The sequence below is a fragment of the Malaclemys terrapin genome, chromosome 9 (genome assembly GCF_027887155.1).
Source record: "Malaclemys terrapin pileata isolate rMalTer1 chromosome 9, rMalTer1.hap1, whole genome shotgun sequence".
NCBI lineage: Eukaryota > Metazoa > Chordata > Testudines > Emydidae > Malaclemys > Malaclemys terrapin.
In genome coordinates this window covers 55,718,256-55,738,447 of record NC_071513.1, presented here as the reverse complement: position 1 = coordinate 55,738,447, position 20,192 = coordinate 55,718,256, and the positions used below count along the sequence as shown (strand labels likewise).

Genomic DNA, 20,192 nt, shown 5'->3' with positions numbered 1-20,192 from the left:
GTCTATGCCATTATCTAAATCATTGATGAAGGTATTGAACAGAACCAGACCCAGAACTGATCCCTGCAGGACCCCATTTGTTATGTCCTTCCAGCATGTCTGTGAACCACTGATAACTACTCTCTGGGAATGGTTTTCCAACCAGTTTTGCACCCACCTTATAGTAGCTCTATCTAGGTTGCATTTCTCTAGTTTGTTTATAAGAAGGTTGTGTGAGACAGTATCAAAAGCTTTACTAAAGTCAAGATATACCACGTCTATTGCTTCCTCCCTATCCACAAGACTTGTTACCCTGTCGAAGAAAGCTAACAGATTGGGTTGACACGATTTGTTCAAATGGTGACAAATTCATGCTGACTGTTACTTATCACCTTATTATCTTCTAGATGTTTGCAAAGTGATTGCTTAATTATTTGCTCTATTATCTTTCTGGGTACAGAAGTTAAGCTGACTGGTCTGTAATTCCCTGGGTTGTCCTTATTTCCCTTTTTATAGATTGGCACTATATTTGCCCTTTTCCAGTCTTCTGGAATGTTTCCCGTCTTCCATGACTTTTCAAAGAGAATCACTAATGGCTCAGATATCTCCTCAGTCAGCTCCTTGGATGCATTTCATCAGGTCCTGGTGAGTGAAGACATCTAATTTGTCTAAGTAATTTTTTAACTTGCTCTTTCCCCATTTTGGTCTCTTCTGATCCTATCTCATTTTCACTTGGATGCTCTCCCCAGAAGAGGCACCAAAGCAGAACAGTGGTGAAAACATTTCTGGAATTTGGCTTAGTGACCTTTAGGTTCTAAATGACTTCTTTATAAGATTGCCATTTCTGGTGTATTTCCCCTCTCCACAGCTCAGTCTCTTCTCAGACAATGGCAAAATAACAACAGCTTATGGCTAAAGAAATGGAGAAATGGGCATTTAGAGACAGATTTATTGGGTCATTATGCCTGGCTGGGGATTTGCCATTATCAAGAGTTCTTTTAGTGCAGCCAGTATTGATTGTGCAGCCGAGCTGTGCACAGCACCAACAAGCCTGGCTGTCCAAGGATGTATTCTATATGGAAAGTGTGCTTAGTCCTCTTATCAACCCAGAAAACCACCTGGGGCGGAAGCAGTGCTGTTCCTCAGGGGTATGGAAGGGTGTATGTTTAGCATACATGAGCCATAGGGAATCTTTGTTGCTTTAACTGTATTTGTCTCCATCTCTCTGCCTCATCTGAATTTGTTGAGCGCTTTGATGCTCACCAGTATTTTTGAGTTTTTCAGACATACTTCAGGAAAATAATTGCTCTCTGTTTAAAGCTTGTTTTCTGTGGAATTCAAAACCCAGCAAAGAGGCAGGAGATTGAAACGGTGTTTGGAAAAGAGCAAGGGTGCTCTTTTCACAACAAGCCTTCTTCCAGTTAGCACCAGCTGTTCTCCTTCTAGCCCTCTAACCTGACTAGGCTGAGCTGCTCCTCACCAATGGGGTCCTTGTCATTATTACACTTCCTCCCTTACCTGACACTTTGTTTGCCAAGTGGATTGCTGCATCAATTGTGTTTTCTTCCACGATTTCGTCAATGATGCCCAGCTTCAGCGCTTCAGCAGCGAGCACATGTTTCCCTGTAATGAAGAAATAAGGTGGCTTCAGCTTCCTGCTGTCAGAGATTTCATTTCATTCCATTTGATAAAACTTCTGTATTTGGCTGGCCTGAGATATGTTCCCAGTTGGGATGCATTAGTCACACCAGACAGGAACATGCACTGCGAACTAAATCATTAATTGGCTTTGCTTTGAAATGGCAAAAGCAGGTGTGCTGAGATAACACAGAATGGGAAAAAACAAAGGGGAGCTAGCAGTAAAAACTGAAGGCTGGGTACATCCTGTTCTGTCAGTTTTCTCCTGTTCTAATTAACTTTGAAGCTGATTATACACCTTATATTTCCCCAGTTGTGCTCTCTCAGCACAGCAGAGTACTGAGGAGCAAAACCCCTTTTCATTTAAAATGTCCCACTGTTTTATTACATAAAGGTTTCAGTCATCTAGTGTGTACAGACAAAATGGCAACTCCTTCTTTCAAGAAAAAATGGTAATAAAATATCTAGATAGATATTACAAAGCCATTCCTTTTGTCCCCCAGTTAGACCACAGCTAATTCCATTCTGCAAGAGATGCATATGTATGAATGCATGCACACATGAATGTACCATATAGTGTCACACATAAGTATGCCTTGGGAGTGTCTGCACACGTCAAAAACAACAAGGAGTCTGGTGGCACCTTAAAGACTAACAGATTTATTTGGCCATAAGCTTTTGTGGGTAAAAACCTCACTTCTTCAGATGCATAGAGTGAAAGTTACAGATGCAGGCATTATATACTGCCACACGGAGAGCAGGGAGTTACTTCGCAAGTGGAGAACCAGTGTTGACAGGGCCAATTCAATCAGGGTAGATGTAGTCCACTCCCAATAATAGATGAGGAGGTGTCAATTCCAGGAGAGGAAAAGCTGCTTCTGTAATGAGCCAGCCACCTTCCAGTCCCTATTCAAGCCCAGATTAATGGTGTTAAATTTGCAAATGAATTTTAGTTCTGCTGTTTCTCTTTGAAGTCTGTTTCTGAAGTTTTTTTGTTCAATGATAGTGACTTTTAAATCTGTAATAGAATGACCAAGGAGATTGAAGTGTTCACTTACTGGCTTTTGAATGTTACCATTCCTGATGTCCGATTTATGTCCATTTATTCTTTTGCGGAGGGACTGTCCAGTTTGGCCAATGTACATGGCAGAGGGGCATTGCTGGCACATGATGCCATATATAACATTAGTAGATGTGCAGGTGAAATGAGCCCTTGATGGTGTGGCTGATGTGGTTGGGTCCTCTGATGGTGTCGCCAGAGTAGATATGGGGACAGAGTAGGCAACGAGGTTTGCTTCAGGGATTGGTTCCTGGGTTGGTGTTTCTGTGGTGTGGTGTGTAGTTGTTGGTGAGTATTTGCTTCAGGTTGGGGGGTTGTCTGTAAGCGAGGACTGGCCTGCCTCCCAAGGTCTGTGAGAGTGAGGGATCATTTTCCAGGATAGGTTGTAGATCGTGGATAATGCGCTGGAGAGGTTTTAGCTGGGGGCTGTATGTGATGGCCAGTGGTGTTTTGTTATTGTCCTTGTTGGGCCTGTTCTGTAGTAGGTGATTTCTGGGTACCCGTCTTGCTCTGTCAATCTGTTTCCTCATTTCCCCAGGTGGGTATTGTGCATTCACACATATATACAGAGTCTATTCTAACATTGCATGCATCCGATGAAGTGGGTATTCACCCACGAAAGCTCATGCTCCAATACGTGTTAGTCTATAAGATGCCACAGGACTCTTTGCTGCTATTCTAACATTCTGGCTTTGTCTAAACCAGAATTTAAAGGTTAGACTGTGTTAGCTAGCTCAGTCTAACATCTTCAAAAACTCGAGTTAAGACAAGGCAAGTTGTTTTGATTCAACCAGATTAGCATGTGTTAAAATACAATTTGCATTGTCTGACTAGAGTTTTTGAAGATGTTCAGTAGATTGAGCTAGCTAAAATGATCCCGTGTCACATCTTTCCATCCTATTCTAAACAAATCCAAAGAAATTTACCTGTCGTGATTAGGTCAAGTGCGGCTGGGACCCCAATCAGTCTGGGGAGTCTCTGGGTTCCTCCAGCACCTGGAAGTAGTCCAAGGGTGACCTCTGGAAGACCTACCCAGGCCTAGAGCCGAGTGAAGGTAAACAGAGGGTCTAATTAAAGAAAACAATAATTATATACTATATACAGAAGATGCAAGCACAGCAGAACCACAGTCACATCCCATTCATTCTAGCAAACTGCTCTGTGGAGCCCCAGAAAGGTGCAAATTGTGTTTTTCTGCAGTTTATAACTCTGCTAAATCTGGATACATTTTAATGGGAAAAGTAAAAGATACCTCCCTGACTCCAAAAACATCACCTGCTAAGTCTCAGGTTTCTGCTTCAAAAGTAGGGACACATTAGAGCTCTTTCAAAGAAATCGTTAAAATAAAGTTCAACATTGGCAAAACTGCCTATTTCCCCCCAATCTAATTCTTGAGAACAGCTGGACCATTTTTGTTGAAACTTAAAAAAAAACAAACCACCATTCACATGATTAAAGTTTAGCAAATTATAAGCAACTGAAATTAGGTGATTATAATGAAAAGTATTTGGTAATATTAACTAGGGGTGTGGCCACCTACTCTGCCTATATTTGTAAACTTTCAAAAGAACTCTAATGCCACAACAGAGTGGTAGAAACTTGAAATTTGGTAGGGATATAAACTTAGGTCACAGATCTGCCTTCAGTAATTTGGTGAACACCTGTGATGATTTGATGAATTATGCAGGTTTAAAAGTGCTGTTTTTTTGCTGGGCACTATTGGCACTCATACATTCATCAGCTGAATGGAAATTCAGGCTTTCAATATTCCATTGGTTTTCTACATGTGTGCATGAAAAATTTGAGTGGCCTTTTGTTTTTAATGTGTAGGTACATGTAGAATATGATCTGTGAGATTGTGTATGGGATGAGGCATGGCTCCATCATGGGTAGGTATCCCAGTGTGCCACATGCCATCCTCCAGTGCAGTGCCTTTTGGGAACTTCTTGCAATGTGTTGTGGGATAGAAATGACTCACCTAGGGATCTCTAGGAATTAGGAGTCAAGTTCTAAGCATGCACCGTTCTCCATCCCATAATGCCATCCATATCCTAAAATGATTGTGCTCTTTTTATTTCCATAAACCTGTGCGGCCCTTTTCGCGGTCTGCCATCTCTGACAGAAGCCTGGAGCCTGCAGACCTCTGTGCTATTCTCATAAGCACTGCAAATACAGGACACACAATTCTCGTGTATTTGCAAATCCACAGGAAGTACTGCAACAATGGGAGACACGGCAATTTCTTGGAGGACAATTTGCTGAGGGACACAGTGAAACAATTCAAGGCTTTTGGTGGTGTTCATGGAGCAGTTGCAGATGGTGGAGTGCTGCTTCTCGGCCTGAGAAACAAGCACTGGCTGGTGAGATTGCATCATAATGCAGGTTTGGGATGATGTGCAGTGGCTGCAGAACTTTCGATTGTGAAAGGCCAAATTTCTGGATTTGTGTGCTGAGCTCGCCGCAGCCCTCCAGGGCATGGACACCAGAATGAGAGCTGCACTGACAGTTGAGAAACGAGTGGCAATCACACTATGGAAGCTTACAATGCTGGATTGCTACTGGTCAGTGGGAAATCATTTTGGAGTTGGAAAATCTACAGCAGAGGCCATTGTCATGCAAGTGTGTAGGGCCATTAACCATTTCCTGCTACGCAGAACTGTGACTCTGGGCAACGTGCGCAGAACATCGTGGATGGATTTGCAGGTTTGGGGTTGCTGAACTGCAGTGGTATGATAGATGGAACACATCGCTATTTTGGCACCAGCCCACCTTAATACAGAATATATCAACAGAAGGGGCTACTTTTCTATGGTTATATAAGCATTGGTGGATCATTGGGGATGCTTCACTGATATCAGTGTGGGCTGGTCAGAGAAGATGTATGATACTCGCATTGTTAAGCGCACAGGATGGTTCAGAAAACTGCAAGCAGGGACATTCTTTCCTGACCAGCGAATTACCATTGGTGATGTTGAAATACCAATAGTGATTCTGGGAGACCCAGCCTACTTCTTGCTTCTCTAGCTCTTGAAGCCAGACTCCTGCTACCTCGACAGCACCAAGGAAAGATTCAACTATCAGCTCAGCAGGTGCAGAACAACGGTTGCATGTGCTTTTGGTAGACTGAAGGGATGCTGACATTGTTTACTCACATAGCGGCCTCTGATGTCCTGCATAATATCTGTGAGCCAAAAGGGGAAAAGCTGCTGCCAGGGTGGAGGTGGAGCAGCTGTGAGCAGACTTTGAACAGTCAGACACAAGGGCCATTACAAGAGCTCAATGTGGAGCTATACGGTTGAGGAAGGTTTTGAAAGAGCACTTTAATGGTCACTCACAGTAGTGTTCTGTGCTTGCGCGATCTCTGGGCCTGGAGCTTTGGATGCTACTAAGAAATGTCTAGTGCTTGCTGTGCATTTATAACTATTACTGTGTGTTTTACTGAAATCAGGAGTTCAGTGGTGCTGTACATTTACAAGTACAGTATGCTTTGAGTACCATTTCACATTCTGCAATATGTGTTGTGAACAGATAAAGATAGTTTTGTTTAAAAAAATATAGAAATTTATTGAGTGGCAAAAACAGTGCAGAAAGACAATGAGCAAAACACAATAGGCAATGCAATACAAACTTTTAACACAGACTAACAGCATGGAACTTTAAAATTGGAAAAGCAGCAAACATACCTGTCCATTTCAGTGCACAAATGTAGTTCCTTGTGGCTACACATATACCAACTGTGGTTCTCACAGGCCAGGGGATGTGAAGCTGTGGTTTTCCGGCTGTCCCTAGATGAGAAGTGGTAGGGGCAGGGATGCAGTCTGTGATGGCACATGGTATGTTGGGGGGTGTAGGGAGCTGCTAGCATTGAGTTCTCTAAGGACTGCAAAGGGTGGGGAGTCCAGGACTTTTGGACCTGTAGGTCAACTAAGGGCTGCAGCATTTGGGACGTGCAACATGTCCTGCCTTGTCCTTTTCCTTCTCCTCCTCAAGGTCAGGCGTTCTCATGGTGTGGAGGGGGCAAAGGTTGCAATGGCAGCAGCTGCTAATAAAAACACAGATGTGTCATTGGAATTACAGTCACAAGAGAAAGGGGAAGATAAGGATGGGGGGGTTGAAACTAATTCCCATAAAAACTTTTAAAAAGACATACTTATTGACATGTCAGCTTTGGAGCACCTGTGCACAGCACCGCTCTCCAGCCTCAGCCATAGTGGGTATGCCCACCAGTGGTGAGGGGAGAGGGGTTGAAGGAATTTTGGTTTCATGACACAATAAAATGTTGGTGCCTATTTCAGTGGGTACAAGCACAGGGCAATGATACTGAGTATTAGGAGTATTTTTCACCGGTAGTGGTGGTTTTAGCTGATATCTCTCTCCTGAGGGTCACAAAGGCACAGGGAGCACAGCTGCTACTTGTGTTTCAAAGCTGCCCAGGTCTGGATGCCACTAGCCTGTTTACTGCAGTGGTGCCAGCCAAACTCATAACAGAGTGGCATGGGAGAGTGTCCCACCATTTAGGAAGAAATAGGGCAGCCATCCCTAGAAACCTTTGGGAGAGGATCACAGAGTATCTCTATGAAAGTTTTATCAAGATTTCCTAGGAGGATGCAGCGTACATAAACAAACTGCTCCGCATGATGCCTCCCACCTAACCCAACAGGGGAATGAAAGCAAATACCAACTCAACCTCTGTTTGTTGTACCTCTACCTCTTCTTGTACATGTAAAATTGAAAAGTTGATACTCGTGTCTTGTGAACTTGGGTATGGGCTGGGCGCCATCTTTAGATTTAAACACTGTAAGAAGTAATGCATGCACACACTTACCAGAGGTTCTTTCCCCTTCATTGGGCTTGTCCATGCTCAGCTGGTGGTACTAGCTAGACTGCGGTGGAGTCCTGAACAGGTCCTGGCTCATGGCATGGCTGGATCCTTCCACTGCATCTCCCCCGTTCCCTGCAACTCCTCTGCCTCCACCAGCTCCTCATTGTTCGGGCTCCTCCAAGGTATCCATGGCAGTCTGTGGGATGCTGATGGGATCTCTACCAAGTATGGCATGCAGCCAGTTGTAAGAGTGGCAGGTTTGCAGCACAGCACGAGATTGATAGTTGGTCTCCTTGGCTCTGTGTATATCTGGTGCAATTCCTTCGCTTTAGCACTGCTGCTGATCCCTGTTGTGCCCCTTTGCCTGCATTCCCAGTGCAAATATTTTTGCAGATGTCCACGGTTCTACAGCTGCTCCATAGCTGTGCTTGCACAGCCTCTTCTCCCCACAGTCCCAGGAGATCCAATATCTCCTGTCTGCTCCAGGCAGGAGCAGGTCTAGCGTGTGCAGCCGGCATGGTTGGTTGGGCAGTTGCACACAACAAGAGAGAGCTATTAGGTGTGCTCATGAGGTGGGCAATCAGGAAAAGGCATTTCAGATATATGTGGGTAGCTTTATAAGGGCTGGGGTTGCTTCTGGTCTCTGTGACACCTGGGCAGTGGAGTTTGCAATTGTGACCAGAGCAGACACTGTTGCAAGGAATGGGGCATAATGGGACAGCTGCTGGAGGATTGTTAGGATGGACCCATATCATGCAGTGTCTACACTCACACTGCATCCACCTCAGTAAGTTGACTGTGGCTCTATGCCATTCAGGGAGGTGGTTTTACTGTGTCATCATAACAGGATGCTTACGTTGGCTGGAGACAAATTTGAGTGTAGACATGCACAAATCGGTTGACACAAGCTGACTTAAGTTGACTTAACTTTGTAGTGCAGAGCAGGCCTAAGTCTCACTCTTCCTGTGCACCTGCTCCCTTACTCCCAAGGGCAGTGTAGAGAATGGGAGGAGCTGGGGGTGAAGCTGTTAAGTGGGATCCACAGCATACAAATGAGGCATTTAGTTATGAGCTCTTCCCTCTAGCCTTTCTTCTGCTCCCAGGAAGGTCATGCAGCAGCATTCTTATTAATTCAGCCTCAGGTTCCCCTGGGCTCCCTGTCCAGATCCTCCCATTTCCCCTTGCATTCAGAGCAGCTCTAAGCACTTTACGCTGTGCAGGACCTTGTGTAGGAGGACATACCCTTCTAATACATTTGTTGCCCTTTGTTGGACTCTCGATGGTTAACAGCATGTTACCTGCGCATGTGCAATCCTGTAGTGACAGCCCAGTGCCACCTCCAGTCCTCCTCCCAATGCCATACCTTCAATGGCAGCCACCACAGGCTTTTCACTTCTTTCTATTAGATTAATTACTGATGTCAGACTGGGCCTGTCTCCTGCCTGAACGGAGGAAAACCCTCGAATGTCAGCACCTGAGAAAACACAGAGGAGCTTAACAAGACCATGAAACATTGGCAGGGCAGGGAGTGCTTGTCATTGCTTAGCACACCCTTTGTTCCAGACAATTAAGCATTAATGCTGACAGACTATGGGCTCCTATTCAATTCTGAACTTAAGGACAGCAGCCACAATGCACAGATGTGTGGAGTAGGTTGGATGTGGTGAAGAAAGCAGTAAAGATAATCAAACCCACTCACGAGCACAGAGGACCCCTTGGGGAGAACCCTGATCTCAACCTTCTCTCTGGGCCTAGTCATAAAACCTTAGGGATAGATAAGGCACAACTAACTCCAAGGCTGGTGTAATAATCATCATCAATGTGGAGTTAGCTCTGAAATTCCCAAAAATGTTTGGTTAAAGAAGAGGTCAGGGTGACAGTATGCAGTCCAGCTCACAGCTGAAGAGCAATATTACCCTCTCCATGAACATCCCACAGGTTACACACTCTGGAAGCGAACATGTAAGGGAGCCAGCCACTTAGTTCCCCACTGGGTTCTCGCTCCCCACAGGTCTGCTCCTTCCCCATCTGTTGGGGAGACTCAGTGGTGGCTCAGCTGGAGAGAGACCCTACTGCAGCAGCTGCCATCACAAGACACCTCTACCAGTGTCTGAGAGTTTCGGGGGTAGCAACAGGTCCGTACACAGACATAAAGCCACGTGGCATAAAATAACATGGCAGCTGTGAGAAGATAAGGCTGTCCTGCCACACCCCACCTTCGGCATACAGCAGCTCTCAGTTCTGGCCCTGGATCCGTCCTCAACCCAATTCCTGGGATCACCAGGGCTCTCAATGCCAGTGAAAGTCAGAACTTGCACAGTCTTGATTTGCAGCTCCGTAAAACAGCCCTTTCCATTTCAGGGCAGGTGGCAACACTACGATATGATAAGTCGATAGTTTCTCTTTGCAGATTTATCTTGATGGGGCTACACCTAATTAGCTCCCTGCAGGGAGTGCCTCCCCGAATTGATCTCAAATCATGATGAGAGTTACCCCCGCAATCACAGGCCACTCTCTGCCTCAGCAGAGCCTCCACCTATGGGCAGTGTGTGAGATGCTCTCTAGGGGGCAGCAAGAGACTCTCTAGGCTAGTGATACTCAGACCTCAGTGGTTCAGAAGCCAAATTAGTGATTAACATTACCCAAAAGAGCCACAATAATATGAGTTCATGGTTTCATTTACTATAGTACTGTGTATTCATATTCAAACAGTATGACGGGGAAATGTTTATATATTTATATATTTCTCACAGCAAAACTACTGACCAAGTATTATTATTTTATCAATTGCAATTGGACAATAACATAGTAGAAGCATCCTGACTGGTTAATCACTTAGATTGGTTAATAATTTAATTAAATCACACCATGTTTCAATACCATGTGCTGCAAAGAGCTGCAGGAGACACATTAAAGAAACACTTGCGGCTCTCGAGCCTCAGTCTGAGTATCGCTGCTCTAGGCAAAGGGTGAGGGATCCCACCTGCCTTTCCCAATTCCCCTGCCATCCAGTCCCACTCCACAGGACAGAAAATCCAGGCTGGGACGAAGCTTCAGGGGGAAACTTCCTAACACACATGGAAATTGAATATAAAACAGGAAATACCATGCTGGGAATTTTGGATGCTGGGATTCTAGATTGGGGAAGCACCGAATGAGGAGAATGAACTCTTAGTTTAGTTGGAGGCTGATCTAAGCGGGTAGAAAGTACATGTAAAGATCTGAGTACCACCTAATGTCTGTAGAGCCCCAATGGGATGAAAACACTTTGGAGAAGATCTGAAGACTACGTAACTATTGCAAGGTCCTGGTTCCTAGAGACACCTATCTATAAGTGCTGAAGGACTGAAGAGATATTTTTTCTTTGTATTTAAATATTGCGTATTTTTCAGACATTGGAGTCAAATGTTTCTGGTTTATATATAGCCTCTTTTTCTAGCCCATGTTTGTAAACAATAATGTAAACAAATCCTATATTTAATGTTACACAGTGGGAGTGCTGACTACATGTGAAGATGTAAAAAGAATCCTCTGTAGCCTAATTTGGTCTATCTATGAAAAACACTACATTAAAGACACATCTGATCATTGTTGACTGTTACTGCTAGAATAACGAAAGCATAGTAAGACTACAGATTGTGCTGCTACTCTGAAGGATCACAGAATTGTTCACTATGATACTTGTAATTACTGTGGGAAAATTCCCATGGGAGGCTGGAATAATTATTGACTCAATATGTGTGTGTATACTAAATAAAGAGAGAATCTTACCTGCACTGAATGTCCCATTTGTCCCACAAATCACAACAGCTTTCACAGCAGGATCTACATCTGCTTTCTTCACTCCTTGCTCTAAAGCCCGAACAACTGCAGAGCTAAAATAAATCAGAGAACCATCAACTGATACTTACCCACACCAAAAATCTGAGGCGTTCACATCTGGCCTCTTCCTCCTCTCCCCTTCTCTGTGAAGTCCCATAGGGCCCCTCTTCTCCTCCCCTCTTTCCAGGTGATCTCATTGACTCATGCTTACCACCTGTATGCTGATGACTCACAGATCAACCTCTCCACTCTTGAGCAGCCTCCTTCCGTCCAGTTTCACACCTCAGCTTCCCCCTCTGGTCTCTTCATCAACTTAAACCAAGATGGAACTCCTGAACTTTCCTCCCAAGTCCTCCTCACTCCCTCTGCTCAGTCTGTACCATTGACAATGCTGCCATTGATCCTGTCAATCAGGACTGCAACCTGGGGACCCTCTGGAAGCACATGCAATATTTCTCCCCCCAACCACATGGGCTTGGGTAAAGAAACCGAAGGGAGAAGACCGCCAGAGACTGAAGCCAGCAAGACCAGCTTAAACAGGGACCTGTGGATGCTGGTAATTACATCAATATTTTGGACAGTTTTGATGGGGCTCTCTCCCCCCCCCGTCCTGTTTGCCTATTTGCTGCAAGCCCTCGTTCACAGTCTCATCTCAGCCCCACTGCACACATGCCCCCTGACCTTCAATGTCTCTTCCCCTTCCTTGGTCTTTCCATTTAGACAATCTTTTCCCATCAAAAACCCCACCCGCAAAAAATAAAAAAAATTGTGTAACTCTCATGACATCTGCAGCAATCACTCTGGGGCAGGAAGTGTCTGCTACTATCTGTACAGTGCCTAGCACAAGTGGGCCCTGTTCTAACACAACTAGTTTTTGTTTTTTTGAGGGGAGAAGGATAGCTCAGTGGTTTGAGCATTGGCCTGCTAAACCCAGGGTTGTGAGTTCAATCCTTGAGGGGACCATTTAGGGATCTGGTGCAAAAATCTGTCTGGGGATTGGTCCTGCTTTGAGCAGGGGGTTGGACTAGATGATCTCCTGAGGTCCCTTCCAATCCTGATATTCTATGAGAAAGAGCAGTGTGTCCCTAAGCACTACTGTGATAAACAAGATTAATAATAATCTCAACTCCAACCTGTCTCTCACCCATGTAGCCAGGCTCCAAACTGAAGGGACATATAAATGGGAAGTAGCCCGGGGCAGCAGACTTATACTGGCTGCTGGGAGGACCCGGCTGGTGTTAAGTATCGGAGGGATAGCCGTGTTAGTCTGTATCCACAAAAACAACAAGGAGTCTGGTGGCACTTTAAAGACTAACAGATTTATTTGGGCATAAGCTTTCGTGGGAAAAAATTCTTCAGATGCATGGAGTGAAAATTACAGATACAGGCATAAATGTACTGGAGAATGAAGAGAAGGTAGTTACCTTACAAGTGGAGAACCAGTGTTGACAAGGCCAATTCAGTAAGGGTGGATGTGGTCCACTCCCAATAACTGATATAGGTGTTGCTTCCCACAGGGACGTGGAGCGGGAGGGCCCGGGTCTTCCTACCATACCCCCTTAAGGGACAAGGCCCAGGTTCAGGTGGAGAGCTGAAGATTCCTGGCTTAGTGTCAGGAACAGCCACCTCTACTACCCTAAGGGCTGGTCTACACTGGAGGGGGGGCGATCTAAGATACACAACTTCAGCTACGCGAATAGCGTAGCTGAAGTCGAAATATCTAAGATCGAATTACCTGGGGTCCACACGGCGCGGGATCGACGGCCGCAGCTCCCCTGTCAACTGCACTACCGCCGCTCGCTCTGGTGGAGTTCCGGAGTCGATGGAGAGCGCATTTGGGGATCGATATAGCGCGTCTTAACAAGACGCAATATATCGATCCCTGATAAATAGATTGCTACCTGCCGATATGGCAGGTAGTGAAGACGTACCCTAACAGAGAGCAAAGGGCTGGAAGTCAGGTGTGCTAACTGCTCCACCACCTGGCCCTCCAAGCACCCATCACACTGTCTACGGTACTATATGTATGACCATCAGCAATTAACAAAGGGCTACATTGCTAATGGCTCTGAAAGCTGAAATCAGATAAGATAATAAAACCAATTTTGCCATGATGCAGGGAAACAGACTAGATGACTCACTAAAGGTTCTTTTCAAAGAATATAATTATACGTAGCTGGATATCAAACCTTTCTAATTCAGCCATTTCATCTTCTATGGGATGAATGCACATTAACAAGTTTTTGTATTAGCCCCTTTGTCATAGCAGGTGCTGTGGTGAAAAACAAGACCTCAGGCTTTGTCCTGTGTTGCATCCCTACTCCCATGATATCAACTATGTACCATTTATCTCCTCTACCAGCAGAGCTCTGGACACAGGAGCACCAAATCCAGCCACTGCTGGACAGATTAAATAGAAGAACATAATGAAACACTACTATAATTTGTAAGCAGGGGAAGGGGGAACAAAAACTCACACGTATAGTACAAAGTGTGATATTTTATGCATATTCAGTTATTCTTCTGAACATACCGTGTAGAATAAATGCATAGAAGCAGAGAGAAAGTGCCTCTGAGGAAGAGGCATTAAATGTGCTCTAAGCACTTCTGTGCCTGCGGTGCACATATGATCAGCAGTTATAACATACTGAGTGTGCCCAGAAGTGTGGTAAACAAGGAGTTAATTTGCACTGGGGAGAGATTTGGGGGGTTTTATGTAAGCAAGTGTTTGTCACAGGGTACTCCTTCTGCCAAGCCTAGGGAAATCAGTCACTTGAGGCTGATACAAAGTGGCAATTCTACCCTCATTCCCTGTCTTTCCTATCATAGCCCAACATAGAACTGATTTTCCCAGGGAATAACTGACACTCTGCTAGTACATAATATTTCCTTTCCCCTCACACAGCTTGTAGCTTTCATAAATGGGATTATGCTTTTTTTTTTTTTTTTTTTTTTTTAAAGACTTCTAGCAAGAAAAACCATGTTTACTGAAAGCAGGACAAAGGCCAAGAGCAACACCTAAATCTCCGCTAGCCTCTCACTCCTGTCAGGTCCAGACAACATACTTGCTCCCATGACAGATGCTACAGGCCCAATGTACACAAAGTTAGTCACATGTATCCTTTATTAAAATGTGTTTCCAAAAATACATTACTTACAATGAAGGTTCCTAGAATAAGTAATTATAATAATACACAAGAACATCAGAGTTGAAAAACGAACATAAAAGGAATAGAAGTGGCCAGTTATATTTACACATGTATTTCATTACCATGACAGTATATCCATTCAGTTAACAATGTTGTGAAAATTCACTGTACACATTCCTACAACTTTAACCCTTTCAACATATGCCTATCTAATATATGTCTGTATTTGGCAAAGTTTATATAATGAGAAATACTTTCAGAGAGTTCATAAGGGTGCATGTGGTTGACTGATTGTAGATATATTGGAATGTATATGGTGAATTTTCACTTCACTATTGTTAACTAAATGTATGCCCTGCAAGGTAAGAGAATACTTATGAAGATGACTGTAACATGCTATTCCTATTTCTTTTATGCATAGGGTTTACTTAATTGTTATTTACTAAATGATCTTGTCCTGTATTTTATAAACAGCTTTTATATTATTTCTAGTAGCAATTTCAACTAAGTTAGTTAAGCTTTTTGAGTGTGAACTTCATTCAATTTTTTTAAAAGCAGATAAGAAGCCTTGAAGGTTAACTAGGCTGCCTCTTAAAAAAAAAAAACAAACAAACGTGCCAATAACAAAATTTTTCTTTGTCAAACACTTGGTATTCACAAGATGGGCGCTCCTCTTCTCAGACTTTAGGAGGTTCAGAGCAGAAGGGTTTCCCTTCTGCATACTACTTAACATACACAGAAAGGGAAGAATGGAAGCTGTGCAAAAGTTTAGCTGTCCTCCTGTGAATCTACTAAGATGTGCAACAACTTTGCTGCATGTCTTGCACAACTGTGTATCTAAGGAGGTGCACTGGTGGATTCACAGATGTATAATTTAAGACCACAAAGGACTACTACGCACTATGGTAATACAAATAAGAATAATCTAGCCTAGCTCCTGTATATCACATTTCATGCTGTTACCCAACCAAGCCCAATGACTTGTGCTTTGCTAATGCATATCTTCCCCAAAGACAACCAGTCTTGATTTGAAGATATCAAGAAGTGGAGAATCCCCCATTTCATGGGGTAGTTTGTTCCAGTGGTTAATCATCCTCACTATTAAAAAAGTGTGCCTTATTTCCAGTTTGAATTTGTCAGGCTTCAGCTTCCAGCCATTGGTTCTTGTTCTGCCTTTCTCTGCAAGATTAAAGAGCCCATTAGTACCTGGTATTTTCTCCTTGAGAAGGTACCTGTGACATTGCACTCCATATGTTTTAGGGAAATATGCTTATGAGTGTAAATATGATGTAACTGGAATATGCTTTATGCAAAAGATCTCTTGTAAGGTATCGTTACAAGGATTCTAACCTACTGAATATATTCCTCCTATTTGTATGCATGTAACATTCTTGTATCTGAAGCTAGAAATATAAAATATAACACTGAGGTCTTATTGTAATTATGCAAAGTGTGGGCCATTAATGGTGGTTTAGAATCTTGATGGCTCTCATTTACTAGGACAATTGATTGTAGATAGTTTAACTACCTGCAACCTTCCTGGGTTCCTGCAAGCCAGCCCTGGAAGAATGGAGGCTGGGGGTCACACAGGACATGTGAATATGTCACCTGATACTGGAATCCATCTTAAACCTGGTGCTTTTCCATTTAGAAGGAGGGGTGGGGACCCAGAGAGACAAAAGATTCCTGCCTTGGGCCAAAGCTATAAAAAGGGGTGAAACAGGACAGTGGGGTCTGCCAGTGACTTGATAACTGTGAAAAACGCTAGTTTCCACCTAAGATGTCTGCTAAAACTAACAAGGATTGTACCAGGTTAAAGAATTGGGCCCAGATTAGGAAGAAGTCTAGTCTGTGAAAGAAGCTTATTGGAACATCTCTGAGAGTGAGATATTATCTGTAATCAGTTTCTTAATGTATTAGGCTTAGACTTGTGTGTTTTCGCTTTATTTTGCTTGGGGACTTACTTTGTTCTGTCTGTTATTACTTAAAACCACTTAAATCCTACTTTTTATACTTAATAAAATCACTTTTGTTTATTAATTAACCCAGAGTAAGTGATTAATACCTGGGGGAGCAAACAGCTGTGCATCTCTCTATCAGTGTTATAGAGGGCGGACAATTTATGAGTTTACCCTGTATAAACTTTATACAGAGTAAAACGGATTTATTTGAGGTTTGGAGCCTATTGGGAACTGGGTGTCTGAGTGTTGGAGATAGATGACCTGCTAAGCAGTTTTTGGTTAAAGTCTGCAGCTTTGGGGGTGTGGACCAGACCTGGGTCTGTGTTGCAGCAGGCTAGCGTGTCTGGCTCAACAAGGCAGGGTTCTGGAGTCCCAAACTGGCAGGAAAAATGTGCTCAAAGGTAATTCCAGCACGCTGGAGGATTCTCTGCACCTTGAGGTCTTTAAACCATGATTTGAGGACTTCAATAACTCAGGCATAGGTTAGGGGTTTGTTACAGGAGTGGGTGGGTGAGATTCTGTGCCCTGCATTGTGCAGGAGGTCAGACTAGATGATCATAATGGTCCCTTCTGACCTTAAAGTCTAGGAGTCTATTCGCATCAAATGGGCAAATACTTTTGGGTCGATCAAACCTAATTTTTCATCAAATGAACTATTAGCCCAGAAAATTTCACCCAGCTCTATTTAAAATGGCCTGAAAGAGGCTTAGGTGGCTGGAAAGATTGGGTAGGAGACATGGTAACTTTATTCTTTAGCTCCCTGCTTCTAGCGGAGGGCAACAAAAATGATTAGGGGGCTGGAGCACATGATTTATGAGGAGAGGCTGAGGGAACTGGGGTTATTTAGTCTGCAGAGGAGAAGAGTGAGGAGGGATTTGATAGCAGCCTTCAACTATCTGAAGGGGGGTTCCAAAGAGGATGGAGCTAGGCTGTTCTCAGTGGTGGCAGATGACAGAACAAGAAGCAATGGTCTCAAGTTGCAGTGGGGGAGGTCTAGGTTGGATGTTAGGAAACACTATTTCACTAGGAGGGTGGTGAAGCACTGGAATAGGTTACCTAGCGAGGTGGTGGAATCTTCATCCTTAGAGGTTTATAAAATCTGGCTTGACAAAGCCCTGGCTGGGATGATTTAGTTGGGGTTGGTCCTGCTTTGAGCAGGGGTTTGGACTAGATGACCTCCTGAGGTCCCTTCCAACCCTGATATTCTATGATTCTATACGTCAGGTGACAGTCCCAAGGGGGTCTCTGTAACCAAACCCATCACAGTACCTGTCATAAACATACAGCTCAGGGTAGCATAAAATCCCTCCTTTACCTGTAAGGGGTTAAGAAGCTCAAATAACCTGGTTGGCACCTGACCCAAAGGACCAATAAGGAAAGAAGATACTTTCAAATCTCAGGGGGTGGGGGGAGGCTTTGTTTGTGCTTTTTTGTGTGTGTTCCCTCTTGAGACAAAGAGAGAGACCAAGCAGGTAATCCAGCTCCTACTAAAATGATACATCTAAAATTCCAGAAATTGTAAGTAATAGCAAGGAAATGAGTTAGATTATCTTTTGTTTTAGCTTGTGAATTTTCCCTATGCTAAGAAGGAGGTTTATTCCTTTTTTGTAACTTTAAAATTAAGCCTAGAGGGGAATCCTCTGTGTTTTAAATCTTTTTATTGCCCTGTAAAATTACCTTCCATTCTGATTTTACAGAGGTGCTTCTTTTACCTTTTTTTTTTTTTTTTTTTTATAATAAAGTTCTTCTTTTAAGAACCTGATTGGTTTTTAGTGTCCTAAAAACTCAAGGGTCTGGTCTGTGCTCACCTTGTTAGCCTATTTGGTTGGTATATTATTCTCAAGCCTCCCCAGGAAAGGGGGTGTAAGGACTTGGGGGAGATATTTTGGGGGGATAGGGCTCCAAGTGGCCCCTCCCTCAATGTTTGTTTAAATCACTTGGTGGTGGCAGCAATACGGTCCAAGGACAAGGAAAGGAATTTGTGCCTTGGTGAAATGTTTAACCTAAGCTGGTGGAATATAAGTTTAGGGGTCTTTCATGCGGGTCCCCACATCTGTACCCCAAAGTTCAGAGTGGGGAGGGAACCCAGACAGTACCTATACACTGTTATCAAGTCACTGCTCAATCTTCTTTCTGATAAACCAAAGTGATTGAGCTCGTTCAGTCTCACTGTAAGACATCTTCTCCAGTGCTCAAATCATTTCTGTAACTCTTTTCTGCAGTGTTTCCATTTTATCAACATCCCTTTTCAAATGTGAACACTCTCTATGGAATCCCAGTATCAGTTGCAGAGCTATTCTCTTGTGGATAAGAAGATCTGGCTCCAATTTTTGTCAGGATGATTTTCTGACCAAAAAAGACCCTTTTTGCAAAATGGATATTTTCCATTTTGCTGAAAATTTTTTCCATGGAGGTCAATTAAAATGACAGCACTCTGCTGCAGGCAGTAAATGAAATTGACAGATGGCTGCCAAGGCTCTGGGGCCAAAAAGGCACAGAGACAGGGCACTCAGCCTCCCTGCCTAGCTCTATGGAGTTCGACAGGCACAGAGCTGGGGTGCTCAGCTCCTGTGGCTCCAGGGTTGGAAGGAAGGCGGGAGGCTGAGCACGCTAGCTCTCTGGCTCTCAGGCAGCCAGGCAGGAAGGCTCCTGTCAATTAAGTAAAACTGACAAGAACATGCCAGGCGGGCAGCTGGGAAATTCCATTTTGGTTCTCCCAAAATGAAATTTTCCATGAATTTGTTTCCAGCAAAATTTGATTTTTTGGTGTCTTATCCTAGTTCAGGACAAATTCCTCCCTCCCCCCAACCAAAAAAACACACACACACACAAAAAAACACCTGTAAAGTATTTTTCAGGCATTTCTATTTTCTGACCAGCTCTTCTCTTAAAGCTCAGCAAGAAGAAACAGCAAAAAGTCCCCTTTGCTGCAAAGTTCCTGAGCTGCACAGACGACAGGAATCTAGAGTTCCTGAGCTGAAAGAGAAAGGGGCACTCAGACATCTGATATTTAAAAGGCACTGTAGGAAAGACATCTGCCCATCTCAGTTCTGCTGCAGGGTGTAGTCTCTGTTGTTGTCCTGCAAAGTTCCTGAGCTCTGCACAAGGGAAGAGCCTCTGATACTTTGGAGGAAAGCAGTTACAGAGCCTCCTCCCTCCAGAAAAGCCCAGGTTCCTCTTCCACCCTGTACATTTTAAGAGGCTAAGTACACTTTCCCCTGAACTCTCAGGAAAGCAGCAGCAGCTACAGAACCAGGCCAGTGAGGGGGAAGTGCTGCATCTGAGCAACTTCTACTGACTTCTGTGGGAGTTTGTTGGTGTAAGGGGACTGTTGCCTCCTTACTACCACTCAGGAGGGTGTTTTGGTTGGCTAGCTCCCAGCACTAAAAGGGGAGGGGTCGATAGGAAATCAGGACCCTGAGACTGACAGTCCCCAGGAACAATGGCGAGAGGCCAATGCTCCAGGTCAGCCTGATTGACAGGGCGGGCAGGCTAATCAGCATGACAGGAGGCCAGGGTGGGCCCCGTCCTCCATGTGAGCTGGAATTGCCTGGGTCAGACTGAGTGGGGCCGAGCTAAGGAGAAAGCAGGGGCCCAAGCTGAGCTGGAGAGCAGAACCGTGCCAGATCCAGAGGGGCCAGAGGCGCAGCCACAGAGCCAGAGATGCCGCCCAGGGAGAGCAGATCCTGTGCTGGGAGCAGAGCTGCAACCACAGGGCCAGAGACGCCGCCCAGGGACAGCAGATCCTGTGCTGGGAGCAG

General features: G+C 44.3%; 1 protein-coding gene across 2 annotated transcripts in view; it reads right to left on the bottom strand.

The window, feature by feature from the left end:
- Positions 1-20,192, bottom strand: part of EHHADH (enoyl-CoA hydratase and 3-hydroxyacyl CoA dehydrogenase) — a 48,705-nt gene that overhangs the window by 23,607 nt on the left and 4,906 nt on the right. For both annotated transcript variants that reach the window (XM_054039935.1, XM_054039936.1), the window contains exons 2-5: positions 11,271-11,374; positions 8,798-8,973; positions 3,604-3,715; positions 1,498-1,602 (exon numbers count right to left, since the gene is read on the bottom strand). In XM_054039935.1, coding sequence (XP_053895910.1) covers positions 1,498-1,602; positions 3,604-3,715; positions 8,798-8,973; positions 11,271-11,374 — 497 coding nt within the window. The remainder of the gene's footprint in view (positions 1-1,497; positions 1,603-3,603; positions 3,716-8,797; positions 8,974-11,270; positions 11,375-20,192) is intronic.